Source organism: Mustela putorius, unplaced genomic scaffold, assembly GCF_011764305.1.
Source record: "Mustela putorius furo isolate JIRA1106 unplaced genomic scaffold, ASM1176430v1.1 tig00000135_pilon_pilon_pilon, whole genome shotgun sequence".
Lineage (NCBI taxonomy): Eukaryota > Metazoa > Chordata > Mammalia > Carnivora > Mustelidae > Mustela > Mustela putorius.
This window is the reverse complement of record NW_025421292.1, coordinates 1,465,037-1,478,104: the sequence shown is the minus strand read 5'-3', so window position 1 is coordinate 1,478,104 and position 13,068 is coordinate 1,465,037. Positions and strand designations below refer to the sequence as shown.

Here is a 13,068-nt window from a genome sequence, read left to right as displayed (position 1 = left end):
CTAAATGAGATCAAATACATGGGAAGACTAAGGTAAGTGTGGGTAGGAAGAAGGGAGGAAGCTAAAACTCATTGGCATGAGCTCCCTCTGATTACCACGTTTTCACTCAGCTCCACGTGTGCCCTCCCAAGTGCGAGCAACACAACCATATGCCTCTAGAAGAAGTAGCACAGTCATGGGTCAGATGCTCTGTGGACAGAGTCTACCAGTTTTGGCCTGTGCTCAGGCTTCTAATTTATGAATATTCAAATCTACTTAAGGGATGTGCAGGGGGCATGTCAACATTCTTGTTCTTGTCTTATATTAGTTAGATTAAGTTAGGGCGGGCTTTGGTAACAACCCTTGGAGCCTTAATCAAGCAAAACTTCCCTCTCATTCATACAGCACCTGTTGTGGGTTTGGGGGACTCTCCAGGGCTTCTCCTCATCATGATGACTCTGCTGATTAGACTGCTTTTATATACTGATTGCACCACTTCAACACAGGCTGTCTTGGTTGACTTGATAAGGGAAGAAGAGAAGAGTCATGCAATGGTAGTTAAATTCTGTGACCAAGAACCATTTTGTTCACATAGTATGGGGAAGCCAGGAAGTACAATTTTCCATGTGCCCAGAAAGTAGAGGATGTTGGTCAACACTAGTGATGTCTTCCATACCTCCCCATCTTTTTCTTTATCTGTTGTGATCTCCTAGGAGAAAGAATTATTATTTTGATTGGTCAGATTCCAGGGCATGGTGTGTTTACTAAGAGTTCCAGGGCCATGTTAATTAAAGGTTATATAGTTGCATTTCAGCTCTTTTCTGAATTCTGTTTCTGCCGTTTTGAACAGAATCCCTTTGTGACCCACGCTATTACTCTTATGTTTGGTAGTTCTTAATCCTTTCTAGCTGGCTAGTGGTATCAGTGCGATTTAAGAGGGAACGTGCTTCACAGAAAAGTATCATAAAATGTTCTCCTAGGGTATCAGAGATTTGACCAGCTAATAATGGAGTTAGTTTTTTATTTACAATTTGGCATTACTACTTATGGGTAGAGATTTCCTGTGGGCCTCCCAAGCATATTTCACATAGCATTAAGTCAAGTATTTCTGGATATTCTGGTCAACTACCATCATGATCCTACCTTACATAAGCACCCAAGCATGTGTGTTCTCTCTGGGAAGTGAAGAATTAAAAAAAAAATTATATTGTATCTTTTCCCATTCTAAAGTAGTAGGCATATATTTATTGCAGATAATAAGGAATTTGAAAGGGATTCCAGATAAACATTTTATTTCACTGTTTATCTCCTTTCTGTTGTCCTCATGTACTGGGTGTTCCAAATTCTAAAAATCTCTGCTTGTTATGTCACTTGTATCAAGTATCAACTTTATCATGAACTCCTTCTAGATTAAGTTGAAATTTACTCTTCTCGTGTACCCAAACATTAGCAAATTAATCTCATTCTTCCTGACATTGGAGTGGATTGTTTCCTTGTCACCCTGTTTAGATTATGTATTTCTTGAGAACAAGGAACATATCTGTGTCATCCCTGCATGGTCCATAATATTGGGCATGGATGGCTTTGTGTTAAATGAATAATAATTGTACTTATTGACTATTTTGGTTAAAAAGCAGCCTTCTCTCTATAGTTGTCAATCAGATTTTCTTCCTACACTTTTCTAGCAGATTTTTGCCTTGTCTTAAATGGAGTCCACTGAACCATATGACTAGAACTTCCTCATTCCCCTCTTTCTCACCTCAAATCTCCCTGTTTTCATCTTAGTCTCTGAACAAGTGTTCCTTTTTATAACCAAGTCTGACAATCTCTTTCTTTGGATTCCACTAAGAATTTTGGAGGTAATTTTACTTTTCTTCTCCTTTTTATGTTCAACTTCTCCTGCATACAGATGCCTTCCTCTTGACTGAGAAACTTGTTATGGTCTTTCCTTTTTTTTTTTTTCCCGTTTCAAGTTTTTAAATTCTGGTTAGTTAACATATAGTGTAATATTGGTTTCAGGAGTAGAATTTGGTGATTTGTCATGTACATATAATTCCAGTGCTCATCACAACAAGTGCTCGCCATAAATACCCATCCTCTATTTAATCATTAAGGTCTTTCTTAAAGGTAACTTATCTTTTGTGTGGCTTTTTACTAAAGTTAAGAGTCCCATCTTTTCCCTTATTTTCATTTCCAACATTCTTGAAGGACTGTTTATATCTGCTGCCTCATTTCTAATACTCATTTCTAACACTATGTCCCACGGAAGGTTGTTGGCGCTCCACTAATTATTAAAACACAATAATCCTTATATTTAATCCTCTTGAACATCTTTTATTTTATTTTTTTTTTTTAATTTTTTTTTTAAAGATTTTATTTATTTATTTGACAGACAGAGATCACAAGCAGGCAGAGAGGCAGGCAGAGAGAGAGGAGGAAGCAGGCTCCCCGCTGAAGCAGGCTCCCCGCTGAGCAGAGAGCCCGATGTGGGGCTCGATCCCAGGACTCTGAGATCATGACCTGAGCCGAAGGCAGCGGCTTAACCCACTGAGCCACCCAGGCGCCCCCTCTTGAACATCTTTTAAAAAGATTGTATTTATTTTTTGAGGGGACATGGGGAGGGACAGAAAAGCAAGCAGAATCCCACTGAGGGGGAAATCTATTATGGGGTTCAATCCCAGAACCCTGAGACCATGACCCGAGCTAAAGTCAGATGTGTAACAGATTGAGCTGCCCAGGAGCTCTCTCTTGAACATTTTTTGCAGCATTTTATTCTTTTATCTTCTCTTCATTTTCTTTTTTGTGGCCGCTCTTGATTTATACTCTTCAGGTAGTTCTCAATCTCTTCTATTTCTTCTCTGATAATCCCCTCATGAACTCCTCTTAAGGCAAACTCTTCAGAACGCTGTCTACTTTCGACTTTATTCGCACATGCTGTTGGCAATGTCAGCCATAGGAGAAGAGACTTGTTGGTTAAAAGATAGTGAAATGCATGATAAACAATATGTGTAGTTCTTCTAGGACCACATACTATGTACACTATTTTTAAACAATTTTTCTCACAGCACATTTTCTATATACATTAGATCACTATCAGTGATTCTGCAGGTAAACAATTCTTGAGTGATATACACAACTTTATGAAAGTAGTCTACCCAGCATCTAATGATGCAAAACTCTTCTATCATGATTGGTTATCAGTGTGAAGAGTTTCCAATCCTGAGGAAACCAGAAAGTATTCATATTCTTCATAAATATTTTTTGACTGCGTTTTGTGGGGGTAAGCCCCATCCTGAAGCAGTTGATGATTTCACTGTCTAATTTTTTATTTTTCTTTGCAGAATGGGTTCTGGGAGGGTTCCATGGACGGTGCTTCTGCTAGTGAATGTAATTAGACTGGATTTCTCCAGGACTCAAGGCAGAGACTCTCCAGGTAAGAACAGAGCAATTTTTTCAGGTGTGTATGCAAGAATGGGCATGGGGGAGGGATGTATTTCTCTGTAGGTCCAGGCTACAGACTGGAACTGGCTTCTGGCTTCAAAGTATTCTTCCCTTTGAAATTAAAATATGCCTCCTCTCTTTACCATACACAATGGACTGCTAGGAAAAGGGACTTCCTGTGCCACAGCTTCAAGGAGAAGGATGCTAGAATGAAGGGAAACATTTTGTTTTGCTTAGAGTCCTTATTGTATCAATGTCAGTCTGAAGAACTATATCAACTGGGGCCAGCTTGAGAATAGCTGTCATTTTTTCCAGACAGGAGTTTGCTCTGATGATTGCAACTGTTTTTATATTTATCCAACTGGGATATATGTGGACAAAAGAAATTGGAAACAAAGGTTTCCTCTCTTGGCATTTATTAACCCCAGTTTTGAGAAATAAAAGAAGTTGAATGCATTATGCCTGTCCTCAGGTTCCTGGGTATTTATTACCATTATTTTTCTAGCCAAGGAGATGGGCTGTGTGAACATGAGGCAGTATTACACCCTGAACACATACTTTTTGGCAGAAAACAGGATATAATGCACTAAAAACAGAGCCTGTTTGAATGTCAAAGTTTCATTAAACACAAAAGAGGAACAAACCTGGGAGGGTGGGGTGGATAGGAGAGGATTGTTATCTCCCAGAATAGAAACCTCTCTGAGGTTAATGTCCATTAAACAACACAAATGGAAAAAAAAAAAAAGTCAGTTCAGATCTTAAATCTGACACAAATCTGACCCCTAAATAACTTTCTTTTTCTGATTTAAACTGTTATAAGGAAGAGCCCTGGAGGTTATAGCTGACTTTAGCTGCTAAGAGCTGATCCAGGAAGGAGCTGCCATCCCTAATGCTCAGCTCAGTGGTTCCCAGAGAAGGCCTCTGAGTTTGAGATGAAAGCAAATTTACAGCTCAGGATTGGCAATGCTTGTCCTTTAAGCCTTAACTCATGCTGTTTCTCCAGGTTAGATCTTTTCCGACCAACCTGCCTTATCAACGCATTTGAATTTCCTTTTATTTTTGTTGAGTGCATACAGAGAATTGTGTCAGTCTTACCCAGTGAGTTCATAGCACTTGGCAATCATCTGTCAGCGTAAGGACTCTCTCCTCTTTCCTGGTCTACATTTCCATGCCCTCCTTTCCTTGCAGATCTGTTCTAATGCGGCTGGGGTGTGAGGCTGGCCTTTAGGAATATTTAGCGTTGTTTTTGATGTGTATTTTAAAATTTTTAAAAAAGTCGTTGTGCATTGAATCACATTCTGCTTCCTTTGTCTCTTAACACTATGCTTTTGAGCTCTGCTTCAGTGTTGTTTTCAATGGAAAATAGGTCAGGGAGGGCAAGTGGTTCTAGGTACAACTATGGTATAGAACTAGTACTCAAATCAACTGAAACATAACCTAGGGCCATTTGCCAATTTGTCCCTTTAAATTTTTCAGATCTTTAAGTCTATGACAGATATAATTGTGTCTTAGTCCATTCTGGCTGCTGTTACAAAATACCACAGACTAGATGGCTTATAAACAACAAAAATTTATTTCTCACAGTTCTGGAGTCTGGGAAGCCCAAGATCAAGGTGTCAGCATGGCTGTGTTCTGGTGGAGACTCTCTTCCTGGTTCATAGGTGGCACCTTCTTGTGTCCTCTTGTGGTGGAAGGGGCTTGGGATCTCTCTGGAGCCTCCTTTATAAGGGCTAATCCCACTCATGAGTGAGAGCCCCACCCTCATGACCCAAACACCTCTCAAAATCACCTCCTACTGATAACATCACCTTTGGCGGTTAGGATTTCAACACATGAATTTGGGGGTGGGGGTGGGGCACAAACACTCAGACCAGAGCCCACTGTGTGCTCAGTGAGTAAGAATTATAATTTTTCTCACCAATGAGGACAGATTACATAATTTTTGAGTGTCAAATTACATTGAAGAACATGAGCAGAGTAGACTTTGTATGAAAAAATACATAACTCAAACCAATCACCATCAACATTAGTAAGGTGCTCTGAAAGTAGAAAATTATAACAGACAATGGAATTAAGTTTTTTTTAATTCCACCTTTAATGGCACTGTGTCATGTACCGCCCCCCCGAAGGTTTAAGCTAACTATATATTCCCTATGGTAGGTATAGTGCCAATGATGCTGATAGTAATATTATTCTTTGAGTCATCAACTAGTATTATTCTACTTCACATCAACAAAGTTAATGAAATCATTACCTTATTTGAGCCAATGGAGGGGTGAGGTCTCTAAGTAAGAGTGCAAGGGGAAAGGTCCAAAAGAAATTCTTGGATAAAACCCATAGTGACTAAAAAGTAGAAGGAGAGTTAGTTTCACTTCAAAATGCCTAACTAGTCTGCATTTCTTTGTTGCCCAACCCACCCCCCATCACTCCTTCATTTCACTCCAGAAAGAATGTGTAGAATGAACCTGTTAAGGACAAGAGTACTATTGAATTATTTTATTTGGGGATGGATGTTTTCAAGTTGATAACAAAAGGAGTTAAAACCTTGGGATTCTGAAAACTTGGCTTGGAAAAACCAGCACAGTGTCAGCAAAACATAAAGGGTCAAAAACTATTTGTGGCATGAATGTTTATGTCTCTTGGGACTCTCTCTTTGACTTGTCTTTTTTTGGGTTACATGTCTTCTGTTTGGCTGGCCAAAGAAGCCTCAGGCTTCTTTCCACAATGGTGGGAACCAGGGTGCTAAACTGAATGAGGTTGGGGTTCAGGGGAAAAGAGGCTACTTTGACCTGTTTACTGAGTTCAAAAGGCCTCCTCCCAAATCCATGGGGTCTGGCATTATTTACCATGATATGGTTTCCTAAAAGTAGGGGTTGGTTTAAAGTGTTTTTGTTGTCGTTTTCTAGAAGATTTTGTGATTCAGGCAAAGGCTGACTGTTACTTCATCAATGGGACAGATTTTTTTTTTTTAGAGAAGGTGCAGTTTGTGGTGAGATTCATTTTTAACTTGGAAGAGTATGCACGTTTCGACAGCCACGTGGGAAAGTTTGTGGCATTGACAGAGCTGGGGAAGCCTGACGCTAAGCTGTGGAACCATCGGCCAGATATACTGGAGAGGAGTAGAGCTTCTGTGGATGCCCTCTGCAGGCACAACTATAAGCTGGGTGCACCCTTCACTGTGGGGAGGAAAGGTGAGCTGGAAGGTGAGGTCTGGTGGGGTTCAGGCATCTCCCACGTGTGAGCCTGACCATGGGCTTTACTTCCTTATGATAGGCAATTTCCTGCTTCAGGATAAATGTCTTATGAGCAGGGGAGTCCTTTCATCCTCAACTGTGATCCACTCTTTTTCCTCACAGGTCAGGTCACTGTGGTCTTGATTCCAGACCTCCAAAGTTCTCAAGGACATTAAGTCACAGTGGGCTCTCAAGTAGAAGGGGTAATTGTGGGAGTCTCTGATAAGGCCTAACTCCTCTTTGGGGCATTGACATACCCAGTTTCTGAGTCTTGGGGGCAAAAATTTCTTCCCATTTCCAGTTTCCATTTAGGTGGGGTGAGAAGGAGATTAAGTGCAGAGACAGTCTCTCGAGGAACCTGTCCTGGCTTGGTGGTTTTCCTTCATAATGTATCATTTTTTTCTCCCCTTCCAGTACAACCAGAGGTGACAGTGCATCCAGAGAGGACCCCATCCCTGCAGCATCGCAGTCTGCTTCTCTGCTCTGTGACCGGTTTCTATCCAGGCGACATCAAGATCAGGTGGTTCCGGAATGGGCAGGAGGAGAGGGTTGGTGTCCTATCCACTGGCCTGGTCAGGAATGGAGACTGGACCTTCCAGACAATGGTGATGCTGGAAATGACTCCTGCACTTGGAGATGTCTACACCTGCCTTGTTAATCATGCCAGCCTGCTGAGCCCTGTTTCGGTGGAGTGGAGTGAGAATCTGCTTCTTATACTCTCTGGGTCCGACTCAGGGTGATGCTGCCTTAGCACAGGGCCTCTGTGACCTCCACGTTCATCTTGGTCCCAACACTCATTCTTCTTTCCCCTGATCTGAGGGAGTCATGGAAATTGGGGTCCTTGGGTTAGAGTGGGAGTAGACATGGCAGATATTTCTGCTTGTATCTTCCAAGAAATGAGGAGGTCTAATCACTTCATCACTTATTTCCAACTGTGGGAACTAGTGTCCTCTCATACTTTGTCTTAGGAAGTTAGCGGGCATTCTTGTGGGCTGTAGGAATCAGTTACAGATTCTATGGATGCAAACCTTGGTGTCAAAGAACCTTTTCTAAATGTATTTCTTTTCTCAATAGCATTTGATTTGGTGTCTGGTACAGGCTCTGGGATTCCAGGAAGATGCACCAAATATTGGGAACTTTTTACTAATTTTAAGACCCGTTTCCCCTAGGAGCTCAGTTGGCATATTCTTGGAGAAAGATGCTAAGTGGAATTGCAGCCTTCCTGCTTGGGCTGATCTTCGTTCTGGTGGGGACAGTCATCTGCCTCAGGGCTCAGAAAGGTAAATGAGCTTTTCAGGAGTCTCTTACCACCTGCCCCATGGCTTTTCCCACTTCGCCTGACTTCCAAGATGTGAGGCAGGGAAAGCTGCCCAGGAAAACTATTCAGGAATAGTCCTTTCTGAAGCCAGAAATATTTCAGGAGAGGTCAGCAAAGATGGGGGTCTGATATTTCAGGTCACCCCCTACCCTTCAGGATAATCACATTTGGTCCTAATGAGGGGCATTCTGTTTCTTCCCTCTCATTCCAGGATATGCAGAGACTCGGTTGTCTGGTGATGAGGTAAAGTCTTTGTCCTTGTCTTTGGGTGGCCAGTTGCTTTCCCAAAGCTTTGGCCAGATGGGGATGTCTTGGGGATAGGATGTGAGGCTGGCTCTGGCTGGGTGGCCTTGGGTGCTGAGTCTCTGTAATGGGATGGGGGTCCCTCCTGAGACCTTGATCACCGTCCCTGCAGGTCTCAAGTGCAGTTTCATCACCACAACCCTGCTAAGAGGTCCCAACCAAACCTTCTTGCCCTGGAGCCTGAAGTAGTACCGAGGAGCCAGAGCCCAGAACTAAGTGAGCCCTATGAGTTACATCATCCTCTTTCCAACTGTGCTCACCACTATCTCCAGAAGACAAACATGCAGAGGCACTGTTCCTCTTTCACTGTTTTTTTATGACCTTTTTTTTGCTGTAAAATAAAAACTGAGATACCAATAACCATACAAAATATAGACTTTTTTTTTCATTTATTTATTTTCAGCATAACAGTATCATTATTTTTTCACCACACCCAGTGCTCCATGCAATCCATGCCCTCTATAATACCCATCACCTGGTACCCCGACCTCCTACACCCCCACCACTTCAAACCCCTCAGATTGTTTTTCAGAATCCATAGTCTCTCATGATTCACCTCCCCTTCCAATTTACCGCAACCCCCTTCTCTCTAACTCCCCATGTCCTTCATGCTATTTGTTATGCTCCACAAATAAGTGAAACCGTATGATAATTGACTCTCTATGCTTGACTTATTTCACTCAGCATAATCTCTTCCAGTCCCGTCCATGTTGCTACAAAAGGTGGGTATTCGTCCTTTCTGATGGAGGTATAATACTCCATAGTATATATGGACCACATCTTCCTTATCCATTCGTCCGTTGAAGGGCATCTTGGTTCTTTCCATAGTTTGGTGACCGTGGCCATTGCTGCTATAAACATTGGGGTTCAGATGGCCCTTCTTTTCACTACATCTGTATCTTTGGGGTAAATACCTTGGAGTGCAATTGCAGGTCATAGGGAAGTTCTATTTTTAATTTCTTGAGGAATCTCCACACTGTTCTCCAAAAAGGCTGCACCAACTTGCATTCCCACCGACAGTGTAAGAGGGTTCCCCTTTCTCCACATCCTCTCCAACACATGTTGTTTCCTGTCTTGCTAATTTTGGCCATTCTAACTGGTGTAAGGTGATATCTCAATGTAGTTTTAATTTGAATCTCCCTGATGGCTAGTGATGATGAACATCTTTTTCATGTGTCTGATAGCCATTTGTATGTCTTGATTGGAGAAGTGTCTGTCCATATCTTCTGCCCATTTTAGGACATGATTGTCTGTTTTGTGTGTATTGAGTTTGAAGAGTTCATTATAGATCCTGAATATCAACCTTTTGTCTGTACTGTCATTTGCAAATATCTTCTCCCATTCCGTGGGTTGCCTCTTTGTTTTCTTGACTGTTTCCTTTGCTGTGCAGAAGCTTTTGATTTTGATGAAGTCCCCAAAGTTCATCTTTGCTTTTGTTTCCTTTGCCTTTGGAGACATATCTTGAAAGAAGTTGCTGTGGTTGATATCGAAGAGATTACTGCCTATGGTCTCCTCTAGGATTCTGATGGATTCCTGTCTCACGTTGAGTCTTTTATCCATTTTGAGTTTATCTTTGTGTATGGTGTAAGAGAACGGTCGAGTTTCATTCTTCTACATATAGCTGCCCAGTTTTCCCAGCACCATTGATTGAAGAGACTTTTTTCCACTGTATATTTTTTCCTGTTTTGTCAAAGATTATTTGCCCATAGAGTTGAGGGTCCATATCTGGGCTCTCTACTCTGTTCCACTGGTCTATGTGTCTGTTTTGATGCCAGTACCATGCTGTCTTGGTGATCACAGCTTTGTAGAAAAGCTTGAAATCAGGTAACGTGATGCCCCCAGTTTTATTTTTGTTTTTCAACATTTCCTTAGTGATTCGGGGTCTCTTCTGATTCCATAAAAATTTTAGGATTATTTGCTCCAGCTCTTTGAAGAATACTGGTGGAATTTTGATGGGAATGGCATTAAAAGTATAGGTTGCTCTAGACAGTATAGACATTTTAACAATGTTTATTTTTCCGATCCAAGAGCATGGAATGGTCTTCCATCTTTTTGTGTCTTCTTTGATTTCTTTCATGAGTGTTCTATAGTTCCTCGAGTACAAATCCTTTACCTCTTTGGTTAGGTTTATTCCCAGGTATCTTATGGTTCTTGGTGCTATAGTAAATGGAATCGAGTCTCTAATTTCCCTTTCTGTATTTTCATTGTTAGTGTATAAGAAAGCCACTGATTTCTGTACATTGACTTTGTATCTTGCCACGTTGCTGAATTGCTGTATGAGTTCTAGTAGTTTGGGGGTGGAGTCTTTTGGGTTTTCCATATAAAGAATCATGTCATCTTCAAAAAGAGAGAGTTTGACTTCTTCATTACCAATTTGTATACCTTTTATTTCCCTTTGTTGTCTGATTGCTGTTGCTAGGACTTCTAATACTATGTTGAACAAGAGTGGTGAGAGTGGGCATCCTTGTCGTGTTCCTGATCTCAGCGGGAAGGCTGCAAGCTTTTTCCCATTGAGGATGATATTTGCTGTGGGTCTTTCATAGATAGATTTGATGAAGTTCAGGAATGTTTCCTCTATCTCTATACTTTGAAGCGTTTTAATCAGGAACGGATGCTGGATTTTGTCAAATGCTTTTTCTGCATCAATTGAGAGGATCACGTGGTTCTTCTCTCTTCTCTTATTAATTTGTTCTATCACGTTGATTGATTTGCGAATGTTGAACCATCCTTGTAGCCCAGGGATGAATCCCACCAGGTCATGGTGGATAATCTTTTTAATGTGATGTTGGATCCTGTTTGCTAGGATCTTGTTGAGGATCTTAGCATCCATATTCATCAGTGATATTGGTCTGAAATTCTCCTTTTTGGTAGGGTCTTTGCCTGGTTTGGGGATCAGGGTAATGCTGGCTTCATAGAAAGAGTCTGGAAGTTTTCCTTTTGCTTCAATTTTTTGAAACAGCTTCAGGAGAATAGGTGTTATTTCTTCTTTGAAAGTTTGGTAGAATTCCCCAGGGAATTAATTAGGTCCTGGGCTCTTGTTTTTTGGGAGGTTTTTGATCACCGCTTCAATCTCGTTATTAGATATTGGTCTATTCAGGTTGCCAATTTCTTCCTGATTCAATTTTGGGAGTTTATAGTTTTCCAGGAATGCATCCATTTCATCTAGGTTGCTTAGCTTATTGGCATATAACTATTGATAATAACTTCTGATGATTGTTTCTACTTCCTTGGTGTTCGTTGTGATCTCTCCCTTTTCATTCATAATTTTATGTATTTGAGCTTTCTTTCTTTTCTTTTGGATTAGTGTGGCCAATGGTTTATCGATCTTATTGATTCTTTAAAAAAAACCAGCTTCTAGTTTCATTGATACGTTCTACTGTATCTCTGGTTTCTACCTCATTGATCTCAGCTCTAATCTTGATGATTTCCCTTCTTATGTGTGGAGTTGGTTTGGTTTGTTGTTGATTCTCCAGTTCTTTAAGGTGTAGAGACAGCTGCTGTGTTCTGGATTTTTCAATTTTTTTTGAGGGAGGCTCGAATGGCTATATATTTCCCCCTTAGGACCGCCTTTGCTGTATCCCGTAGGTTTGGATCGAAGTGTCTTCATTGTCATTGGTTTCCATGAATTGTTTCAGTTCTTCCTTGATCTCCTAGTTGATCCAAGCATTCTTAAGCAAGGTGGTCTTTAGCTTCCAGGTGTTTGAGTTCCTTCTGAACTTTTCCTTGTGATTGAGCTCCAGTTTCAAAGCATTGTGATCTGAGAATATGCAGGGAATCATCTCAGTCTTTTGGTATCGGTTGAGTCCTGATTTATGACCCAGTATGTGGTGTATTCCGGAGAAAGTTCCATGTGCACTTGAGAAGAATGAGTATTCTGTTGTTTTAGGATGGAATATTCTGTATATATCTATGAGGTCCATCTGGTCAAATATGTCATTCAATGCTCTTGTTTCTTTATTGATTTTCTGCTTCAATGATCTGTCTATTTCTGAGAGAGGCATGTTAAGATCTCCAACGATTAGTGTATTCATATCAATATGACTCATTGGCATGAAAGATGCCAATAATTCTGACGTTGGAACATTTCATGGCATCATTTATTTCCCTGATTCTGTTTTCGTGGCTTCTAAGCTGTTTGTTCCAGGCTTCCTCCTGATCCTTTCTCTCTATCTGTTTGTCCTCCAAATCAGTAATCCTACCTTCTGTCTCGGTTACTCTAGCGTTGAGAGAATTTAGATTAGATTGGAACTCATTGAGAGCATTGTGAAGCTCATCCCTGGTAGCTTTCAGCTCTTCCCTAATATTGAAAACATGATCTCTGGTCATTTTCAGTTTGGCCCTAATCAATTCCGTTCGGTCACCCATGGCTTTCTCCAACCTAGCTATTGCTTGGATAATTGTTAGCCTGAATTCTCTTTCCGACATATTGTCTATGTTGATAGCCATTAGCTCTGTTGCAGAAGGTCCATCCTCTGTATTTTTCTTCTGTTGGGCATTCCTCCTCCTAGTCACTTTGGTGAGAGATGGCTGAACGGGTGTAGCTGGGTGTATCGACTGTGGTGCAGTCAAGGTGCACCCTGGAATGCTTCTGAGCAATCAGGGTTCCCCACCCAAATGAGAGGGAAAAGCAAAGGAAAAGAAAAAAAGAGAGAGGGAGAGAGACAGGAAAGAAAGGTGAGATAAAAAAGAAGGTTTAGCCCAAATGGGCCCCAAGGTAAGATTTATGAAGTATACAAACAGACACAGACAAACAAAAAGACTGATAAAAGTATATGACAAGAGAAAAAAAATATA

The 13,068-nt window shown here is 41.1% G+C and overlaps 1 protein-coding gene across 1 annotated transcript; it reads left to right on the top strand.

Moving 5' to 3' along the window:
• Positions 1-3,210: 3,210 nt before the first annotated feature.
• On the top strand, positions 3,211-8,644 carry LOC123390639 (HLA class II histocompatibility antigen, DO beta chain). Its single transcript, XM_045074668.1, has 6 exons — positions 3,211-3,412; positions 6,327-6,611; positions 7,068-7,349; positions 7,823-7,933; positions 8,183-8,214; positions 8,387-8,644. The coding sequence occupies exons 1-6, from the start codon at positions 3,322-3,324 to the stop codon at positions 8,420-8,422; spliced, it is 837 nt and encodes a 278-aa protein (XP_044930603.1). The 5' UTR covers positions 3,211-3,321; the 3' UTR covers positions 8,423-8,644.
• Positions 8,645-13,068: the final 4,424 nt, after the last annotated feature.